Source organism: Pristis pectinata, chromosome 2 (assembly GCF_009764475.1).
Source record: "Pristis pectinata isolate sPriPec2 chromosome 2, sPriPec2.1.pri, whole genome shotgun sequence".
Taxonomy (NCBI): domain Eukaryota; kingdom Metazoa; phylum Chordata; class Chondrichthyes; order Rhinopristiformes; family Pristidae; genus Pristis; species Pristis pectinata.
Window position 1 is genome coordinate 53,414,950 of NC_067406.1, and position 22,446 is coordinate 53,437,395.

Below are 22,446 nucleotides of genomic sequence, written 5' to 3' on the forward strand. Positions count from 1 at the left end.
GTATATCACACTGAAACCCTTGTATAATTATTATCGAAAGACAAGCTCAAAATCTGCAGGTGAAAATTCATCTCATAGCACAAATATTTGCAACAACCTATGGTTCCAGAACTAAATTTCATTGCACTAAACCTTGGGATCAGCACAACAGTGCTTATTCTCTCTCTACCCTTCATTTAAAAGAAATATATATTTATGGATACAGTAAAGCTCACCACTGAATATTAGCCTCTTAATATGAAAAAATTTGACATCAAGCTGAACTTCTCCCAGATCCTCTACATTTTGACTGCTTATTAGATTGCCTGCTACTGGTCATCACAACTGATCTGCCACATAAACCCTCTTGCTATTCCTTGTCATCTCTGGTTGCTTACTGCAGGTCTCTCCTGCCTATCTTTTCATTCTTTAACCTCCATAAATGTCAGCCCATCTAAATCTGTTGCCTGTTTCTTGTCCTCCATACAGGTCCATTATGTGCCTGTCCTTGCTGAATCTCATTGGCTCACTGTTCTCCAGCAACTCAATTAAAAACAATTCATCCATGTGTTTAAATCCCTTCATGTCTTTAAATCCCTTCATGTCTTTGACACTCTGTCCTGCTATCAACTCCAGCAGAAGAATGGCTTTTTTCCCCAACCATTTCAGATTCTTGTGCCTGCACCCTTGCCCCCACACTACCCATCCACCACCACCACATTAGTTATAGTTTTCTGGCCACCTTGCCCTCGAGAATTCCCTCTTAATCCTCTTAACCTCAAGGGGTTTCCTTAAGAGCCGCCTTTCTTTTCAAGACAGCACTCATTTCACCTTGGCTCTATTTGTATGTGGGTAGTACTCACAAGTTAGAATTATTTCAAATCTAATTAGGGGTTGATAATTCAAGGTACCAGCAGTGAATAAAAACAAAGGACAAGATGCAAGAAATAGTTTGAAAAGTGTAAGTAGTTTTAAGGAGCAAATATTCTACCTGATATGGTTTCTATTCAAATTTTTTTCATTTATTTCATAAAAATCAAAAGCACTGCAGATGCTAGAAATCTGAGCCAAACACAGAAAATGCCACAAACACTTAAAAGGTCAGGCAACAGCTGTGGCAAGAGAAACAGAGTTAACACTTCAGGTCTGATGCATTTTGTCAGAACTGGGGTTTTCCCAATTCTGACAGAGGGTCTAGGACCTGAAGTGTTAACTCTGTTTCTCTTTTCGTGGACGCTGCTTGACCTGTTGAGTGTTTCCAGCATTTTCTGTTTTTATTTATTTCGTGATGTGTTCTACCAAGTAGCAAAATCTGACTGACGTTTCTCCAGAATACATCACTTGTAATTTATTCCTATTGTTTCCCCAGTGGTATTAATATTCAGTTGCATAACACCATGCAAGTCTGCATGGGAATAGTGATATTTAAACATTTGTGCTGCTGTGCATAGAGAGCATTCAGTCATATACAGGTTAAAATTATTTTAAAATGGATGTGCATGCAAAGGTAAACAATAGGATTATAGTTTGGCTACCCAGGATTATGTAATTGGATGCTGCAAGGTAAAATAGAACTGAACATTTTTTCCCCACAGCCGGACTTTGTATGAAATGATCATTACCCTGGAGATATTGTGAGGAAGCTTTTTTTTATTCCAACCTCACTTGTTATGTTTAGGTAAACTAAGTACATTTTAGTGACATGCAAGCTGCAGTAGTAATTGGCACATGGCTACATCAGTACCTCCCTGAATTTGTGCCTTTGTGCCAGTTGTAACTTTAAATTGGTGTACATCAGCAGTATGTGACTTGCACTTTCTCAGCCATCAATTAATTATTTAGCTGTGTGTATTTTGTGGTGCAGAAATGGGAGGGGTGGGGTGTGGAGTTGAGCATCTCTCTCTCAGCCTCTCTCCCTGTCTCTCAGAATTGAAACATGCTCATTCAACATGGCTTTAATTGCAAGCCCAAATCAAAGGCAGGAAGCCATAGACTCCCAAAGCTTCCCACAGTAGATGGCTGCACTGTTTTTAATTAATAAAAACTGGCTTGCTATTGCCCATATGTTTTCACACTCCTGTCAACTCACTCATTTGTAACCAGCAAAAGCTATTGAAAATCGTGAAAAATGTTAGCTTAGGTGGCATTAGAGCCACGATTGTATGAGGTAGGAGGATGACTCAGAAATGTAATCATGATATTTAATGCTACTTGCTTTACTTTACAGATGTACTAAATATCAAGACAAAATACTAAATTATTCTAGGTACATGTAACTTCATCTACAAAGCCACAAGAAAACAAAACATCTAATTATGTTAGAATTTCACACCAATTTTTTCATTGAGACTGGCAATTTATTAAAATTAACCACATCTCTAGCAAAGGCCCAGGAACTTGATCAGTATTTTTAAAAATAAATCTTGATGTACCTTTTTATTTCCAGTCTTCCATCTTAAATTGATATTATCATTGTCAGCATTCAAGCTGAGAGTCAGCAGCTTGTAGATTGCTAGTTCCCTACCAATACCTGGCAGGAAGTTTCAGATGATCATTCAGGCTTAACTCCATTCTCTGGTACTCTTCTCATCTGACTTTCAAATCCTAATTCTGCTTGGCTCAGAACTGAACAGAATGAATATCAGATCTACAGTAATCCATCAGTCATGGTGTTTTCTTTCAGTTTTCCTTCTCCCTGTTATATTGCCCTGGTTGCTATTATGATAAACATGTAGATTATTTTTTTGGTTGTCTTCAAGTCTTTTTTTTTTGGTTGTTCTGTACACAATCATTATTTGAATAGCTGGTTTCTAAGTAGTACAGTTTTTAAACTAAATCCCATTAGTCCTGAAACTCTACCTTGGACTTGTTTCAATAAGAAAATGAAAAATGGCAATATCCTAGAATATAGACCTGTTTGTTTTTGATGCAGCTTGGCAGTGTGACTGAAATCTTTTTCTTCTGAGGGATGTTTATTTCATTAATGCTGTTGAATGTTCAAGTTTATAGTTTGTTTTTTTTCTAGAATATTCTTAGGCTATACTTAAAAAGTATACAGAGATTTTGCTGCCATAAGGTTAATTTGCCTGTCTGCTTTTGGATCCCTAGGTGCTCTGTGGATGTGTATAGTCTTAAATCCCCATTGCAAGCCTGAACAGAAAGCAGGCTGGCTGAAGCAACTCAAGAAATGGAACTGTGTTGATGTTTGTCCCTGGGAGGATGGAAACCATGGAAATGAGCTGCCCAATTTAACCAATGCTCTGCCTCAGGGTGCAAATGCTAACCAAGGTGAGGATAAAATTAAGAATTTATTGTTCACTTACAGGAGACAAATGTGGCTGCCTTTTCCTGGAACACAGGTTATGTGGTGACCTGACAGAAATAAAATTCATGAAAGGCTTCGATAAAGTGGCAAAATGCAGTTTTTACTGGCCAGTGCAGCAGTGATTAGTGCATGGTTTCCAAAATGGAGCAGTTGGAATAATTTATTTGCACAATAGATTGTGGGATAGTTCAGTCAGGAATACACTCTTAATAGTGGGTGGAAGCAGAATCACCATAAATGTTTAAATTCCAAGTGAATAAGTGTTTGGGGGAAAAATGAAATACATATTTAAAAAAAAATGAGAGGAAAGCTCTGGGCAATGGGATAGGACCAAAAGGAAATAGGAGGATTAGGCCCTTTTATGCTTGATCTTGTACCCCAAAATTCCTTCATTCCCTTAATATCCAAAAATCTATTGTTCTGACTTGAATATATTCAGTGACTGAGCCACCTCAGCTCTACTGGGGAGAGAATTCCAGAGTTTTACCAGTTTTTTGACCTTTTCGAGGTTTATAAAATGATGAAGGGCATAGTTAGGGTAAATGGCCTTTTTCCTAGGGTGGGGGAGTCTGAAACCAGAGGGCATAGGTTTAAGTTGAGAGGGGAAAGATTTAAAGGAGATCTGAGGGGCAAGTTTTTCCACACAGCACGGTGGTTACATGGACTGAACTGAAAAAGAAGTGGGAGAAGACAGATGCAATTACAGCGTTTAGAAGGCATTTGGACAAATACTTGAATAGGAAAGGAATAGAGGGATACGGGCCTAATGCAAGTAAATGAATTTAGCTTAAGTAGGCTTCACAGTCAGCAAAGGGCCTGATGTATACTGTACAGTTCTGACTCTAAGAAGTTTCTTCTAAATGGCTAACTCATTTTAGATGGTCCCACCAGGAGGAACATCGACCCTGTGTCTTCCCTGTCAAGTCTTTTTTTTAAATCAAAACAAAAATTGATATGTTTCACTGAGATCACATCTTATTTTTCTAAACTCAAGATTATAAAGCCAATCTACCTTATCATCTCATACAATAAATCCACCATTCCAGTAAACAATCCAATGAACTTTCTCTGCATTCCCTTCATTTCTAATATATATTCATCCTTGGATCGGAAGATCAGACTCGTGCAAAAAAAACCTCGAGATGTGGTCCCGCCAGGGTCTTATACAATTGGAATGACGCAACTGTACTCTTTTACTCCAAAGCTCTTGTGATAAAGGCCAACTGACCTTTTATCTTCCTAACAGTTTGATGTACCTGCATGTTGATCTTTAGTGATTAATAGACAAGCACACCCTGATCTCTCTGAACACAACACTATTCAATCTCTTTTCACTTAAAAAAAAAACAAACCTTTCCATTATTTCTACCAAATTGGTTGACCTTGCAATTTTCAACACTATATTCCATCCGTCATGTCCATTCACTAAACCTATCCACATTCCCCAAACCTGTCCACATTCCCCTGAAGCTTCCCTGCAACCTCCCTGCAGCCCATGGTGCCATCTAGCTTGCATCATCAGCTAACTTGATTATATATGATGCTTGATCCTGTCAAACAAATCATTGAAGTAGATTGTGAAAATGGGTCTCCAATGCCAATTGCTGCAACATCTCACTTGTCCCAACCTCCCAACTCAAAAGTGACCCACTTATTCCCATTGTTTTTGCTTCCGTTGACTGATCCTCAACCCAGGCCAATGTGTTAGTCTAATGCCATGCACACTTATTTTAATCAATAATGTCTGGCATGGAATCTGATTGAAAACCTTCTGAAAGTCCAAATGCATCACATCAGCTGTTTTTTTTTACTTGTCTTTTCTGACTGTCAAATGTGATTTCTCTTTCATAAATCCATGTTGACTCTGTGCAATGTTTAATTCTTTAATTCTTTAAAGAATTCTGTGTAATTCTTTAATTACCTTGTTACCATTTCCTTAATAAATTGTGGCACTTTTTTCACTGTTACAGGAAGAAGGAGGAAGAAAGAAAACACTTTCCCTGTTTTCTCACTTCCTCCTTTCTTAAATATGCTTGCTACTTCTCAATCTGTAGGACTGAATTAGGTATTTTTATTATAGTGCTCCCTCAAGCTGAAGAACCCATCAAGGCTAACATGAGAATACTGACTCAGGAGGTTCAGGGATTCTGCAGTACTCCTGCTCTAACAAGGATTTAACATCTTTGGGAGCGGTGTAGATGGAAACCATATTTTAATCTTTCTGCAAAAAAAGACTGCTGGAGGAACTTAGTGGGTCAAGCAGTATCTGGGGATGGGGGAGGGGAGGGGAGAGGGCTTGTTAATATTTCAGGTTGAGACCCTGCATCAGGACTGAGAGTGGAGAGAGAAGACAGCAGGTATAAAGATGAGAGGGAGAGGGGTGAGACGGGGCCCTCAGGTGATGGGTGGATCGATGGACAGAAGAAGCCAGGTGGGGGAAGAGGAGGGATGGAGTTGGAAGATGGGTGATAGGTGGAAGAAAGCATGGGGGAGAAAAAGAGGCAGATGGAGCCAGGTGGGGGGAGGGGAGGGTAAAGATGGAGACAGAGGCTAGAGGGTGATGAGCATGAACACAAAGGCTGCAAGTTCTGGAGTTTGACAAGTAAGGAAGGTGATAAGGTTTAATTTTTATGCATTGATTTACACTTCTAAGAGTCATTTAAAATTCGGCTAAATTACAAATGAAAATAGCTATTGAAAACCTTTCTGATTTTGTAGTTCTAAACCTGGAGTAAAAATGAATGATGAATTTGATTTTATTATTCTGATTTGATGTGTGCATGGCCCTATACTTGGTCAACTATTTGATTTTGATGGTGACACAAGAGACCGCAGATGCTGGAATCTGGAGTAACAGACAGAATGCTGGGGAAACTCAGCAGGTTGGGCAGCATCTGTGGAGGGAAATGGATAGTCGACGTTTCGGGTCAACACCCTTCATCTGGAAAAATTGAGATGAAGCATCTCAACCCAAAATGTCGACTGTCCATTTCCCTCCACAGATGCTGCCTGACCCACTGGTTTCCTCCAACATGCATGCAAGATGATCTTCATGCCATTATCCTTCACAGGCCATGTGAAGAACTTTACATATAATAGAGACAGATCTTTTATATGTTGGACCTCTTGGTGCTGTACAGTCTGATAAACTTGAAATGCAGGCTCCCACATAATGAGCAGTAATAGAAAAATACTTATGGTTTGAAAGTCGTCATTTCCAGCTTTTGGTTTGTACTGTGCAATATTCCTGATTGAATGGAATGCAGCGTACGGGTACAAGATGGGAGTGGAACAGGCCATTCAGCCCCCAGAGCCTGTTCACTCTACCATTCTGCTGGATCATAACTAATCTTTGTCTCAGCTCAATTTAATTGCATTTATTTCATTTTCCTTGACTCTCTCTAGCATTTAACACAAAAATCTACATCAATATTAAATCTATTCTGACCTTGCATGCAGAATTTAATTTGGAGAGCATGATCTTTTCTGAGGGTGAAAAAAAAATGTTTTTAATACTATCCCTTAATTGCCAGCCTCTAAGTTTACAATTCTAGTAGTTGATTCCAGCATCAAAGGAATTGGTTTATTTTATTGAATTCCTGACAGTTTAAGGAGATTGGATGGGTGAACTCTGTACGACAGAAGAATCCAGCTTTAGCAGTTACACTTTGTATCTTAACACTGAATTTTACTGATTTGTGTACCTGAATCCCCAACCCCTTTTGTCCTTTTGCAGTTCCTAGTCTCTCTGCTTTACGAACATCATTTAATTTGACTTTCTATAGTTCAAAGTGGATGACTTCAGATTTCCTTGCATTGAATTCCATTTGATATAGTCCACCCCGTTTACTTAGCCTTTTGAAACTTTCAGCTCCCATATATGCAACTTCGTCTTCCACAGAACTTTAATCTATAATCTGGCTCTCAACCTTTCATGTTAGTAACACTGATACAGCTAACTATATTATGAGAAAGATCTTGCATTTATGTAGTCTCTTTCAATATCCACTGCTTCAAGTTACTGTAATGTATGAAAAGTTGGTGAAATTTCCTGGCATCCAGTTTTTACTAAGTGTCCTTTGCATTCTTTATATATTGAAGAGAGCTGAATATTTTACCAGGTGATATGGTAGACATTGGGTTGGTTTTGTTGCTTCTTTATTAAAAATGTAAACGATTGCACTGTTGATGTACCTTTTGATTCACCGGCAGATACTGCAAACAGGCCTCATCGGACTGTGTTCACACGAGCCATCGAGGCATGTGATCTCCACTGGCAGGACAGCCATTTACAGCACATTATTAGCAGTGACCTCTACACAAACTACTGTTACCACGGCGACAGTGAAAATTCACTGTTTGACTCTCATGGGTGGCCCCTATGGCACGGTAAGTGGCTAAACCGGAAAGATATTTGCATGACTTGTCCCTTTGTCCAGTTTCTATGGTATTGGGGGGGTAAAATTAGAGGCCTGTCTATGAATACAGTGTCTGTTTGAAACTGCTGGTTTATAAATGTGCAGTTTCTAATTCCTATCACAAATATTTCTTTGATTCTTCGTTGCACAAATTAGTACTTTTTCTCTTGTGAAAATTCCTTTTCTCTATGCTTCCTTGGGACTTTAGAGCACGTCCCTACAGCCTGTGCTCGGGTGGATGCCCTGCGATCTCATGGATACCCCAGAGAAGCCTTGAGACTAGCAATAGCGATTGTCAATACACTGAGGCGACAGCAACAAAAACAGCTTGAAATGTTCCAGGCACAGAGAAAAGGTAAGCTGCCAAAAGCTGAAAATGGCACATTGTAGTTCGTTTCATGAGTCTGTCTAAGTCTAATGTCTGAGTCACAAATGCTCTCTTATGCGACTGGCAAAGCTGTACTAATATCCCTCTAACCTTCTCAGGAGCTTTTGATGTACATAATCTTCATCTTACTCCAATCCCTCTCTCCTTATACAGGCTTTCTCCCCTGTGCATTCTCTATCCTGATGCACCGTCTCGATCTGAAACGTTGACTATCCCTTTGCCTCCAAAAATGCTGCCTGATCTGCTGAGTTTCTCTAGCAGCTTGTTTTATTCCTCCCTCCTTGTTGTCCAGCTGGTTCCATTCTTATCGATCACCCTGTAGCCTCTGATTCAATGCAGTGGCTTCTCCTCGTCCTCCTGCCCTCTCCTCCCATGCCATTATTGCTGGGGATCCTCAGGATGTGAAAGGTGTGTTCCATTCTCCTCTTCAGGATGAGAATATCCAGCTTTACCTTGCTACCACCTTTCACAATCCTTTCCCCATCTCAGACGTGGCACACTACATTTCTCTTAACAAAGATTTGATGGACAGAAATTTTCTGCAGTTAAATTGGGAAGGCCAAAGGCACTGTCTTTAAACTACACCACAGACCTGATGCCTTAACCACTAATTAATCTATTTTCTGTCAACCATCTGAAGTTGAACCAATCCATTCACAACCTTGCTGTCCTATCTGTTACTAAAATGAGCTCTCTCACAAAGAATTCCTATTCCATCTTCCTATCTAATGAAAACTGAAGTTAATCCAGCTCACAACCCAGGTCAAAGTAAGATTGGTTCATCCTCACTCTTGTGCCTGGTACTCTATTGGTTCTTTCCAGTGGGTTCTGATTTTTAAAGTGGTACGACTTGATTTTGAATGCCGTCACTGCTGATTTCCACTGGCTCCTCCAGTCCTACAGAACTCTGAGATCACCCTGTTGTACGAATTCTGGCCTTTTTCTCATTTTCCCTGATATAATTGCTCCACTTTTGTTGACTAAGCCTTCACTTGTTGAGACCACCAGGGGAAATTTCATCTCTTCCCCACTCCAGCTCCTCCACCCTCAACTGCTCTGTCATCGTCAAGGGATTCCTTGATATCTTATTTTATTTTTACCCAAGTATTTGGTCATCTATCTTAATATCCTCTAATGATGCTCGTAGCCAATTTTGTTTTGGTAATGCTCTGTGATAAAATAGAATATTTTACTCTATTAGGAGCACTTTGTAAATACTGGTGGTTCTTTTGGAAATTTTATTGAATTTGCCTCCCAAACCCTCGAGTTAAGTAAACATGGATAAGCTGACCGTTTACACCAGTCTCTTTTGGATACAAAAGTAGTCCAGTGAAAACCCTTTAGTGTATCATGTATTTAGGTGAGCATACCAGTTTAGATCATAATATTATTCAAGTTCAGGCAAATACAAATAAATTTGCATTGACATTATCATAATCTTGAATTAGTAGTTGAACCAATTAAGTTTATCGAGTGATTATTTCCCTATAAACACTGAGTTTCTTCACAAAGGTATTACAACAATAACCAATCTGGAAGGATGGGTAGGTCACCCATTGGACCCTATTGGCTGCCTCTTCAGCACACTAATGGATACCTGCAGAGTGGATGATGAAAATTCTGGGTATTCTGAGTTCACAGGTATGTGGAATTGCCCTTTGATACCCTCTTCCCAGACACAATTCAACTTTTTGGCATGAGTAGCAGAGTTGTCTGCAGTATTAAAGATATGAAGTACACATAATACAATACTTTACGTGAAAGAGAAATGTACATTTGCTGATGTAACAAGATTGCGTCAGCTGTTAGTTTCATTTACTTTGGTATTTGGATTTCAGCAGGGTGAAAATAGAGGCCCAAATTAAATTCTAGTTAACCATGGCAAGCAGAATCTTATTCCTCAAGGGAATTATTAATTATTTCTTCAAATCATTTCTTTGAATGGACAGGAAATTAGATTATTTAATCAGCTTTATTTAAACTTGAGAGCCCTGTTTTGGGTTTAACCAATTCATAATAAAACTTATTATGAGAATCCTACATTCAGTTCTCCACGGAAGATTCTCTTACTCTCAGATTACTAGTTAGCCCTGTCTCATCGCACAATGCTAGATCTAAAATAGTTCTGAAACATTTATTTCCTACAAAAGGATTTTAACTGCAGTCCATGTACTCATCAAGCTCCTTTTGCTAATTTGCTTTGCCCATTCTACATGAGACTAAAGTGCAGGGTGATTAATGCATACTCCTTTTTATGGTCTTCTAATCATAGCATTAAACACAGAATAAAACAACAAGTTATCGTTAGGGGGCTGAGAAAACTATTCTCACTCGTACTGATTCTACGAAACTAATTTTCTGCACTGAGATCTTTTCGGGTGTCATTATCAGGGCTACTGCTGGTCCTTTTTACGTTTTGGCTCCTTTATTAAAATCATGTACCCTGGAATGTTTAGTTTCTAATCTTGGCCACAATGCCTCAGTAAGGATTACTAGATCAAACACCACCTATTTATGCCATTAATTCATCTAACTTGTATTGAATGCTTCATGCATTTGGATAGAATGACTTGAATGTTTTCCTCCTATTTGACTCTAATCCCTAATACAATATTAAGTGCTGTGTTCCTGACACACAGTTCTATATTTTACCCAAATTGCTACTGGGCTTTACTGTATTGACTTTTCCCTCTGCTGTTTATAGTTACCCTTGTCTAAGCCTGCCAGCTCTTAATGCTTTAAAGCCCCAGTTACCATCCTAACCGCTGGATTCACCGAGACACTGATCCCCACATGGGTGGAGTGGAGGACTGGTGCTTGTGCCCCAAGAATTTAATTTCAGGCTGTCAATTAATTGCATTTAACACATTTGATTAATGCAATGGTGAAGTAAGAATAAATGTGTTTTTATTTTATTGCATTACTTGTGGCGACTCACCGTCTCGTCGGGCGAACCGGCTCGGCAGTCGGGTCGCGCGGCGTCGGAGCGACGAGGCCCAAGATGGCGGCGGGCCTCGTCTTTCCGACCGACGGGGAGAACCCGCGCGCGGGAAAGTCCTGATGACGTTGGACTTGCGTCATTGCCGGTTGTTTTGGGCGGGAACATTCTCCCTTAAAGGGCCCGCGCAAGGCGGGAAAATAAACCAGTTCTGTTTGGCAATCCTCCGAGTAGAGTCTTGTTTTATTCCACGATAGCAACCGCTACATACTCATATTTAACAAAAACAAAAACAAAACCTTGGTCTGGATTTTCAGAGAAATGCTTACTTTCTACCATGTTCTCCAACTTGTGAGGATCCTCAAGGTCCATCTGTTGCAAACCATTAAGTGGGCTGGGGGATGGGACAGAATAAGCCCCACCTGGAGAACTGCTGAAAAACAACTGACAGGTGGTTAAGCCATGCTACTGGTTTTGCCAGTGACTTGGCTACCTGTCAAACCTGTTTTTTTAAAAGGAAAAAAAAGCCCTTTCTTTTTAAAAAGTTTAAAAATGAATGAAACTGTAAAATTTTTAAAAATAGTAAAGACACATGGGTAAAAACATTTAAACACAATTAATTTAAAACAACATATTGTTTAGCAGTTCAGTTAAGACTGTATTTTAAGTTGCAATATTTATATGTATCCCAATAGCCCTTATGGAAATCCCAGTCTCCTTCACTTTTTCAGCCTCACTTTAAATCTCTATTTTGTTTGTTCCATAACAATTTGTGTGTGGCTTGCATAGTTATCTAGAGATCATTACCACCTTGTGTTTCTGTTTTTAATAGCCTAGGTGATCAGACTTTCCCAGCAGGAAATCATTGCTAGTTTTAGCTATAACTTTTAGTTTTTTATGTGGATCACAACAACTGGATCCTTCCCCACCACTTTAAAAATCTACTCCAGTTAAAAGTAGATGTCATTAACTCTAGCACAAGGTAGGGAACAGTCTGGACCTGCTTTTAGTGGCCAGTACAGAGAACAGGTTATGCTCACTTGACTATAGATCCCTAGCAACTACCATATTGCTTTCTACAGAATATCCCAACCCCAGGACCATTCATTTGTCCTTCCAGCAAGGTTTGTTCTCATCCATGCTTAACTTCAGTGCCTTAAGCCCACTAGATAAGGTGGAAGGCTTGGCCATTCCACTACTGTTTCTATAGTCCCTGGAACTGCCTGAGTTGCAGTCGCATCCTCCTGCCCCTGACCACTATCCAAATCTAGACCAAGGACTGTCTCTGACCCCAGAGTTTAAAATACCCAATACTGAAGTACCTTTCGAAACTTCTACGTCTCCTTCCCTGATCTGTACCTCTGATACTGGCTCAGTAACTATGAGCCGAAGTTCCTATATTGCGAACCACCCCAACACCGCTCCCAACCCATCAGCAGATGTGTACACCTCCTGTCAATCTGTTTTATTTAAGTTTATTGATTAGATTAGTTGGTTTACCTAGTTCAAATTAATAACTAAAATAAAGGTATTAGTTATAGGTTTCTTACTGATTCAATCTTAAACAAGTGTTAAAAGACAAGAAGGGGTTCTTTCTTGCTTTGCTGTATTGAATTCCCAATCTTGTTAGATTTCCAGCTTCGTACACTTGATTACAATGCACATGGTTCACAGTGCAATCTGTGCTTATGGTCCTTAGAATTCCTAACCTGCAAAATTAACAGAGAAGGGCTTGTATTTATATAGCAGCTTGCACTACCTCAGAATGCCCCAAAGTGCTTTACAAGCAACAAAGTACTTTTGAAATGTAGTCACTGTTGTGTGAAAGGGCTGCTGTTAATGAAAAGACCCAGCAGGAGCTATTTTTATACAGGCCTTCTGGGGGTCAGATGGGTGATGGGGGGGGAGGTTGGTGATGGTGATAGGAGAAGCAGGAAAGAATGTGGTTGGGTGTGGAGGATGAATCTCGTCTGTAGGTTGCTCTGTGGAACAATTTTTTTCACTGCTTACTATCGAGTTGCACTATTGCTGGCACAGAACTGAGTGCACTCAGACTTTTTTTTACCCTTTGGGATCCCTCTAGTGGTCTGACCAAGGAATGACTTAAAGAGCAGCTCTCAGATTTGGGTAGCTGAGCTGTTTTTCAGCATCCTCCCTTGAAGGGAAAGAGATGCTTTGCCACCCCTGCTCATAGATCATACAATCCTTTTCTGTCTTGTCTCAATTCTCCATCACAATTCTGTGTGTCATGGTGAACTGGGATTGCTGATAACTTGTCTAAGTTTAAATATAGCCAGCCATAGGGTACAAATAGATGAATTTGAAGGTTACTGCAGTTGTAGACTTCTTGAGATGTTCCTTATGGTAATTTAGTGGATACAGTTTTATTCTTTTGGTTGTATTCTTGTGCAGCTTTTACAATGTACTCTTTCTATTCTAGCCCTGCCCTGCCCTGTTTTCACTTCAGCTGCTTGTCATTCTCCTTGTTCAAACAGCCTGCTTGAAGGCTTCTAAGTAGCTAACTGACACAGATTTGTTGGGATGAATGAAAATTGTACTGTCATACAGCACAGAAACAGGCCCTTCAGCCCACCATGTTTATACCAATTACCTATCTATACCAAATCCCATTTACCAGCACTTGCTCCATAGCCTACTATGCCTCAGCGATTCAAATGCTATTCCAGATGCTGCTTAAATATTGAGAGTGCTTGCTTCCACTACCCTCTCAGGCACTGCTTTCTAAATTTCTACCACCCTTCGGATGAAAAGATTCTTTCTCTGATCCTACCTAAACCACCACCTCCTCCTCCTCATTTGGTCTTAGACACTTCTGCCAGGGGAGAAGATTCTTGCTGTCTATCCTATCAATGTGTCTCATAATTTTCTATAACTCTACCAGTTTCCACCCACCCACTCCCCCCCCCCCCCCCCCAACCACCTCCCCTTCAAGGAAAACAAACCATAATTTGTCTCTCTAGTCCCTCCCCATAATTGAAATATTCCATCCCAGGAAACATCCCAGTGAATCTCCTCAAGTCAAGTCGAGTTTATTGTCATGTGCACAAGTACGGAGGGGTACAAATACAATGAAAAATGTGCTTGCAGCAACATTCACAAGCATGTGGGTACAGGCAATGCACAGAATATTAATTATGCATAAATTATACAAGACAGTGAAGAGAGAGGGGAAAAAAAAGTGCGAAAACAAAACATTACTGCAAAAAAAGGACACAGACACAATCAGAGACAAGTCCATGGTGGTGCGTCCATAATGTTCCATTGCTATGGTAGGATTATGGTTGTGCAGGTCAGTTGAAGAACCTGATGGTTGTCAGAAAATAGCTGTTCCTGAACCTGGTGGTGTGGAATTTCAGACCTCTGTCTCCTGCCTGACTGTAGCAGCGAGAAGAGGGCATGATCCAGATGATGGGGATCCTTGATGTTAGATGCCACCTTCTTAAGACAGCGCCTTCTAAAGATGCTGTCAGTGGTGGGAAGAGCTGTGCCTGTGATGGACCAGGCTGTGTCCACTACCCACTACATCCTCTTGTGTTCCTGTGCATTCCTCTGCACTTTCTCCAGTGTAATCACATCCTTCCTATAGTGTGATTCTCAAATAGTTCTCCACTTTTGTTTTTGAAACCGCACTTCACAAATATGCATGCTGGCTGGAGCTTTCAAAATTGAAACTCCCCCTCCCACACTATCACTGATATGTCAGTCCTCGGCCTCCTCCACTGCCAGGAGAATTCCAAGCGCAAACTGGAGGAACAGCACCTCATCTTCTGTCTTGGAACCTTGCAGCCTAATGGCATCAACATTGAATTCCCCCACTTTAATTAATCCCCACACCCTTGCCCACAACCCCCCCTCCCACCACCATGCTTCTTCATTCCTTCCCCTTCCTAGCCTATCTTTTTTTTCTACGTTTTTTTTTCCTTTGACCCGTCCCCCGGTGGATCTGCTCTCCCCTCCTCCCCCACACCTGCCTTTCACTGTCTCTTACCTGCACCTACCTATCACCACCTTGTGTCCACCCCGCCTCCCCTCTTTTGTCCACCTATCACTGCTCTGCTTTTCCCTCCTATATATTGGGCTTCCCCTTTTCCTATCTTCAGTCCTGAGGAAGGGTGCTGACCCGAAACGTTGACCGCCTGCTTTTCTCCACAGATGCTGCCTGGCATGCTGAGTTCCTCCAGCATCATCATGTTTTTCATTGAAAATGAGCTGCATTTACTCACTCTGCTGCTGGAGGTACTTAATCATGCAGAGATATGATCCCATGGGCATCAAGACCGATAGTTGTAACAACTATGCTGAGATGAGTTAACTCACAAAAACTATGGCTTGGTTCTACATTTCAAGAATTTGTTATGGCTGTATTTTAAATGGATTTTGCTTCACATACACAAATGCATGATTTTATTCTGTATGCCTATGCTTTTATCTTCACAGAAACAATGGGGCAGTTGAAATTGCTTGAGTATCAACATCTACCAGCACATAAGTTCCTGGAAGATGGGGAATCCTATTTAACATTAGCTGTTGAAATAGCCCTGATTGGATTAGGCCAGCAGCGAATAATGCCCGATGGCTTGTATGCACAGGAGAAAGTATGTCGCAATGAGGAACAACTGATTGCAAAGCTTCAGGAGATAGAATTAGATGACATGTTGGTGAAAATTTTTCGAAAGCAAGCTGTCTTCCTGTTAGAAGGTAAGTTTAACCAGGCTGAACTCTCCTTTAAGGTTGCTGCTTTGCTTAATGTGTACTTAATGTTTTACCTTAGTCTACCTGCCAGACTACCTTCACACTGCACCTTGGTGCCAATGCAAAGATTGGGAATGTTGCTGGGCAAATTGTGGAAAAACAAACACACATCTTCCCTTTCTAATGTGTTAGTATATCCTGACTGTGCACAATCTTAAAGGTAAACAAGTGATATTCTTTGAGTAATTTAAAAAAATAGAACAAATGCCATTCTCTAACCCATGAGAAAGAGAGTGTCCAGTTTTAACTTATTGTACATTCCCTTTGAGAAAGGAATTAATTTATGAACATTTTTCAGAATTGGAAAAATGAAGCCTAGAATTTTCAAGTGTAAAATCTATGTTCAGGTAACTTAACTGGTACTTGCGTCAATATCCTCATGTATAGTCCAAACTTTATCTAAAACTCTTCCAGTTTCTATTTTCCAGAAATAGATGTTTGTAGTAATATAGTTTGCTTTTGTTCAAATATACTTGACATACAGTGATGTCAGATGCATACATGTGATCTATCAAACACTGTCGTTGGCTATGTAAGACAAGACTTAACCTGGTGTGTCTCAGTCAATAAAATCATGGAGAGGGGTAATGATAAGCAACATCTCCACCAACTCCCAGACCATCTACCAGCAACATTCATTCTCCTATATACCTGGTAGATGTTATGACGTAGGCCATGTACATCCTTGGGTATGGAATGGTCTCCAGAAATGGAATGTACAATAGCGCAGCATTTTGGAAATTGTGGGTGAATGTCAGTAACAAGAGAGCTTGCCTTTTAATATAGTACTTGATACAACCTGATGAATTCTTAAAGCACTTTCCAATTAAGTACTTATTTTGAAGTTATAATGTTGGAAATATGACAGTCAATTTGCTCACAATGAGGTCCTACAAACTACATTGAGATAATAACCAAATAATTTTATTTAGTAATTTTAGATGAGGGATAAATATTGGCTAAGGCACTGGGGGAAAAAAATCTTCTGTTCTTAAATTAGTGCGTTTGGATCCTTTAGTGTCCGTTTGAAATTTTAATATTCTCAAAATGACAGGTTACATCATACCTGAAAGATGACATCTCCAACAGTACTGCACTCTTTCAGTAAAGCATTTAACTATGTCTTTCTGGTCTCTGAAGTAAACTTGTAGATGGAATACCCTCTTGATGGTTGCTTTGTGTCCAATAGAGGCTATGATTTGGGGAAAAAAAACATATTTTCCTCTTTTCCCTTTTTGGAACATACTTATTGTCTGTTGAAATAGAGATTTGGTTGATTTAGCAGACGTACAATACCTTGTCTGTCACTTGTACCTGCTCGATTACTGGCCAAATTGTATTTTCAAGTCATAACCTTGGATGCATAGGCAATAGCCCCACTAACCTTCACTAACTAAGGTAGCTCCCAAATGTTTCAGAAATACCTTCCCAGGGGTGAGCTAAGGTTTTAATTGTGTGCAGCTCTAGAAATGGTGTGGATTAGTGTATGTGATGAATATAGATTGCCTTTTAATTTTAATCTGTTAAAGCAGTTATCAGGGCTAACATTTGCTTTTTTTCTGTAGGTGGGCCCTACAGTGGTCTGGGTGAAATAATCTACCGAGAGAGTGTTCCAATGCACACCTTTGCTAAGTATCTCTTTACGTCTCTCCTACCTCATGATGCTGAGCTGGCGTACAAGATTGCACTGAGAGCAATGCGGTGAGTATTGGTCATCGCTGCAGACCTATTTTTTTTTCTGCAGTGTTAGCACTTTTGCTTAATTAGTCAATCTTATAGAGCAGCTTGTGTGTCCACATCTCAATCCTGTGAATGGCTGCAGTAAAGAAAGAGAGAATGCTGTTCTTGCAGCTCAGAAATCCAATCGGTCTGTTGGATTTGATGCATTGTTGCAATGTTACAGAATCTGGTTATGTTGGAGTTAGATTGTCGGCAGTTTTAGAGTATTTAATGACAAACTGGCTTTAACTGAAACAATATTAAATTATTCATGATGACTGAAAATGAGATTTTAGTGAATGTGTGAATAATAAATATGCTGTAATAGATTTGATCTAAACCTCAGTATGGCCATGGTTATAATTGCCTTCATTTCCATTCCTACCCCTCCTCTTGACTAACCATCATTCAGGCATAGGTAATTTAATGGCATTGACAAACTGTCATTTACGGTCAACTGTGCAGCTAACTGCTGGTGAAATGATTGCTCTATTGGTGCAGTGACTATGTGCCAGAAAACAGTTAAGGTGCACGTAACTGAAATTTTCATCTGCTGCATTGGAATATTGGAGCAGGTAAATGAGTCCCAGACCACTTGTCCCTTCTGAGAGGGACAACAGTAAGACACCAGCTAAGGAAACTTGTGTATCTTTGGAATTAGATACTGAGAAATATCATTTCAGGGTGTGGAAGTTTTTTTAATTACCAACATTGATTCATAGAATCATTTGCTTAGGAAATGGATGCTCATGCACACAAATTCTACATGCAATTTGCAGAGAAAAGCTTTTTTATGCTTATTAGATTGTGCCAGTGATCATTAGAGGCCACAGGAAAATTGTTTGGGCACTTCCAGACAAGAATCCCCTGAGCACATTGGACGAAGTCACTGGATACACATCTGACACCATGGAAACATCCGATGAGCATCAGCCATTTCCACATTCGCCAACAGAAGTTGTTAAGATGTGATCTTATTACCTGCATCTTGTACTCATGGTAAAATGAGGCGATAACCCACAGCAAGACAGTAAAACAACATAAACTATAGGGTCTCCAGTTGGACATTGAAGTGTTACTGCTTTGTTTCTATGCTGCAGTTTTGCCCTTGCCCACAAAGAAGAAATTCCTCCTCAGCTCTGAATATGAGGCAACCCCTTATTCTAGAACTTTGCTCCCAGTTTTTATACTTCCTCAGAGTATCCACCATTTCAACCCCCTCGGAATCTTGGGTCTTGAATCTTATGACCCCCTCAGAATCTTAAATGTTTCTGTAAGATCACCACCTCTCATTCTTCTAAGCTCGAATAAGTAAAGGCCCAGCCTGCTTAATCTTTCTACGTGTCAATACTTTTCTCATCCCATGAATCAACCTAGTGAAACTTCTCTGCAGTGCCTCCAATACAAATATATTGTTCCATAAATATGGAGATTAAAACTGTACATGGAATTCCAGGTGCAGTCTCATTGGCACCCTGTAAAGTTGCATTAAATCTTCCCTACCCATACCCTTGGCAATCAGAGCCAGGATTCTATTAGCCTTCCTAATTATTCACTGTATTGGCATGCTAATTTCTTGTGTTTCATGTTGTAGAATCTGCAGCTCCCTTTGTACTGCAACATTTTGTAGTTGTAGTCTTCATTTAAATGATGATTTTCTCTTCTGTTTTTCTTCAGAAGTGGATAACATCACATTTTCCCAAAGTGTACTCCCAAGTTCTTCGCCATTCATTTAACCTTTCAGCATCCCTTTGCAGGCACGTTGGTGGGTTAACAAATTGTAAAAGAAGACGGTGTTTGTGTCATCAGCAAATCTGGCCATGTCATAGAACCATAGAACAATACAGCACAATACAGGCCCTTCAGCCCACCATGTTGTGCCGACCTTCAAACCACACCTAAGACTATCTAAACCCTTCCTCCCACATATCCCTCTATTTTAAATTCCTCCATATGCTTATCTAACAATCTCTTGAACTGGATTACTTCATTCAAGTCATCAATATAAGTTATAAGTGGTTGAGGCCACAGCACTGATCCCTATGGCACCCCACTAGTTATTATTTGCCAATCTGAAATTGACCTATTTAACCTGACTCTCAGTTTTTTTGTTTGTTCACCACTCCACTATCCATGCCAATTTACTTTCCCCAACCCTGCTTGCTCTTATCTTGGGCACTAACCTTTTATGTGACATCTTATCAAATGATGTCTGGAAACTTAAATCTACTGGATCCCCTTTTATCCATCCTGTTACAAGTGAGTGCAGATCCAAAGCAATATGGTTGATTCTTAAAACTACCCTCTGAAGTGGCCTAGCAAGGCAACTGGGAATGGTTATTAACTGCTGGGCTTACAAGCAGCATCCATATCTTGCAAATGAATGAAAAAAATGATCTCTGGTGTGTGGGTTGAGTACCTATCCAAGCAGTTTTCAGGAGGCTAATGGATCTGTTCTCTTACTCTCTCAACTTTGTGCAGACTTTCCCACAAATTGAGGATTGCTCCCTCAGATTGAAGTAGCAGCCATGGGTGAAGAGGGATATTTATAGCATAAGACAATACACCCTTTGGTATGCAAGGCAAAATTATGCTGGTCCATCTGTGCAGAGTGAAATATATTTACAAACATTTGGGAGAATATCATTCCTCAAATAATTAATAGCCATTATCATGTTAGCAGACTTGCGGTTGTGCAAATGAACAAGGGGATTTTGGGGTCCAGCACTATGTTCTTCTGCCCTGAGATTGCCAATCACCCAAACTGTAGGCCACACTTTTTTGTTTCAGCACAGTAGTCAACCAGGACTCTAGCTCCCAGTTCATTCGTGTTCACTCCTGGCATCTCCCATCAGGTGGCCAGGAGTACAGACAGAATAGCTTTTGGACACTGAAGCCTACTCTTGGGCTCGCCAGAACTAACAGGCTCGGTGTACAGGCGCTTGATTGGCCCAGTTCAGGCACAAATGCCATTAGATCCATGCAGATCTCAACACAGGACTGGTCCCATTAATGGCTTTATTGTAGATGGAAGACGTACAAAAATTCTGAAGGCATGCTGGACTCCTCATGAGCAGTGCAGCAGGTAAATGTGAAGAAGGATGGCTTACAGGTAACTGGTCAGACATCAACTGGGTTCAGTTCGGCTTCTGGCATCTCACCTACACAAGTGATACTTGGATTAAGTGGTTGGAGGTTTGTGAGAGGGATATGAAAAGAATGAGGGTCATTCTGACTATGGAGTTTTAAAATATATAAGGTCAAGCAGACACCTGTCTAAGTCACAGTGTTATGGATTAATGAAATTATTATGGCACAGAAGGAGGCCAGTTGACCTGTCATGGCAATTCGTGCACGGAATTTCCTTTCTCCCCTACATGTTGATAGTTATTATTGCAGTAGAAACCCCCCATTCATCAAATGTTTTTAACAGAATTTCCCCATGATGTCAATTTGTATGTTACTTGTTTCTATGTTGTCTTTGTCACTCATGAATCCTATAAGGGGACATTTTAATTAAATACTTTTTGCTTTAGCATTGAAAGCTAGGTGCCACTATTGTTATCATAATAAAATCTTGCCTCAGTGATTTTAATTACTGTCAGTACTCCTTACCCCAATGCATTAAGGTTGTAAAGAAAGGAAACATGTTTAAATATTTATCAATAAAGCCTGTGTCCAAGTAATTTAAAACAAAACCATTCCTGAATCCATATTGATAGTGCTCTTGCAACATCTGGTTGGATTTAAGCTAGAACTACATTGTATTTTATTTAAATCAGAAGCCAAAATATTGTTGGACTGTGCTGGTGGAAATAGCTGCTTTTACTATTTTTTTAAAATCTTTTTTTTGAAAGGATCCAGATGTGTATTTTAAAGTTCAGAGCATTTTTCTGCTGTATGTTGATGTCACTTGTGAAAATAGCATAACTGCAAATTAAATGGCAGTGGTCTTTGGTAAGACTTGGAAGGCATTAGATCAGAATTTTGGCATTATAAGATTATACACATTTTGAATTTTGGTCAAACTAAATTTGTTAGTAGTGTTAGCTCCTTTGCAATCTTTTTTTGAAAGAAATTTAAAACAAAAGAAAAACTTACGTGTTTAGAGAAGAGTATGAATGGTGGAAGCAATCCATCAAAGATGCATCAAATGCAGAATTTCTTACTGCCATCTAACTGTCTAGTGTTGAAATTAAATGCTTGGGAATTGTTGACTGCACTTTCTGGAGCTATCGTTTTTAATGCAATTGTGCCATATCCTGACCTTGGTATCGGTTAACTTTCATACCAGTGGATTATGAGAAGAAAATTTGGAACAATAATTGGTCTTGTATGTTATGTGAAGGGTTGTGGATTCCTGTACAGTCTGATTTATTTTTTTGAAAAACAGCATCAGCAATTTTTAATCATTCATTAGTATATTATAGGTTTTGTACTTGTGCATGTTTTCTCCAAGTTTTCAGGAATTGACAGATCAGAACAAACAAATGGCAAAATTGCCCAACCCTTCAGTTTTGCTTGCAAGTCAAAGGACAGAAGTGTTTCCGTAATGTGCTAATTGAAAATAGTTTCAAAGGGTGTAAGCGCCACATCATCCTTCATAAGCAAGGTGAAATTAATGTGTGGAAACCTCCTCAACTATTTGAGTGCAGATGACAAATCCTGACATGGTCAAAGAAGGAGGGAGTTCTGCACCTTAACTCTAAAAGCAATTAGGGAAATTTGCATGATGTGTTTGGTTGGGAAAAGAATTGGTTGACTCCAAGAAAGAGCAGTGGTTAAAGCTATGGTGCTGACCACAATCAAAACTGGGCTGCTATATTTTTAGTCTGTGTTGGGCATGACAGTACCTTCTCACCCTTCTGAGTGGTCACTGAAGGTTATACTGCAGGGTTACAAGTAG

At 39.9% G+C, this 22,446-nt stretch overlaps 1 protein-coding gene across 2 annotated transcripts in view; it reads left to right on the plus strand.

The window, feature by feature from the left end:
* Positions 1-22,446, plus strand: part of LOC127567390 (zinc finger SWIM domain-containing protein 6) — a 146,914-nt gene that overhangs the window by 108,609 nt on the left and 15,859 nt on the right. For both annotated transcript variants that reach the window (XM_052010250.1, XM_052010251.1), the window contains 6 exons: positions 3,088-3,267; positions 7,517-7,693; positions 7,931-8,077; positions 9,623-9,751; positions 15,507-15,767; positions 17,387-17,522. In XM_052010250.1, the coding sequence (XP_051866210.1) occupies positions 3,088-3,267; positions 7,517-7,693; positions 7,931-8,077; positions 9,623-9,751; positions 15,507-15,767; positions 17,387-17,522 (1,030 nt within the window). The remainder of the gene's footprint in view (positions 1-3,087; positions 3,268-7,516; positions 7,694-7,930; positions 8,078-9,622; positions 9,752-15,506; positions 15,768-17,386; positions 17,523-22,446) is intronic.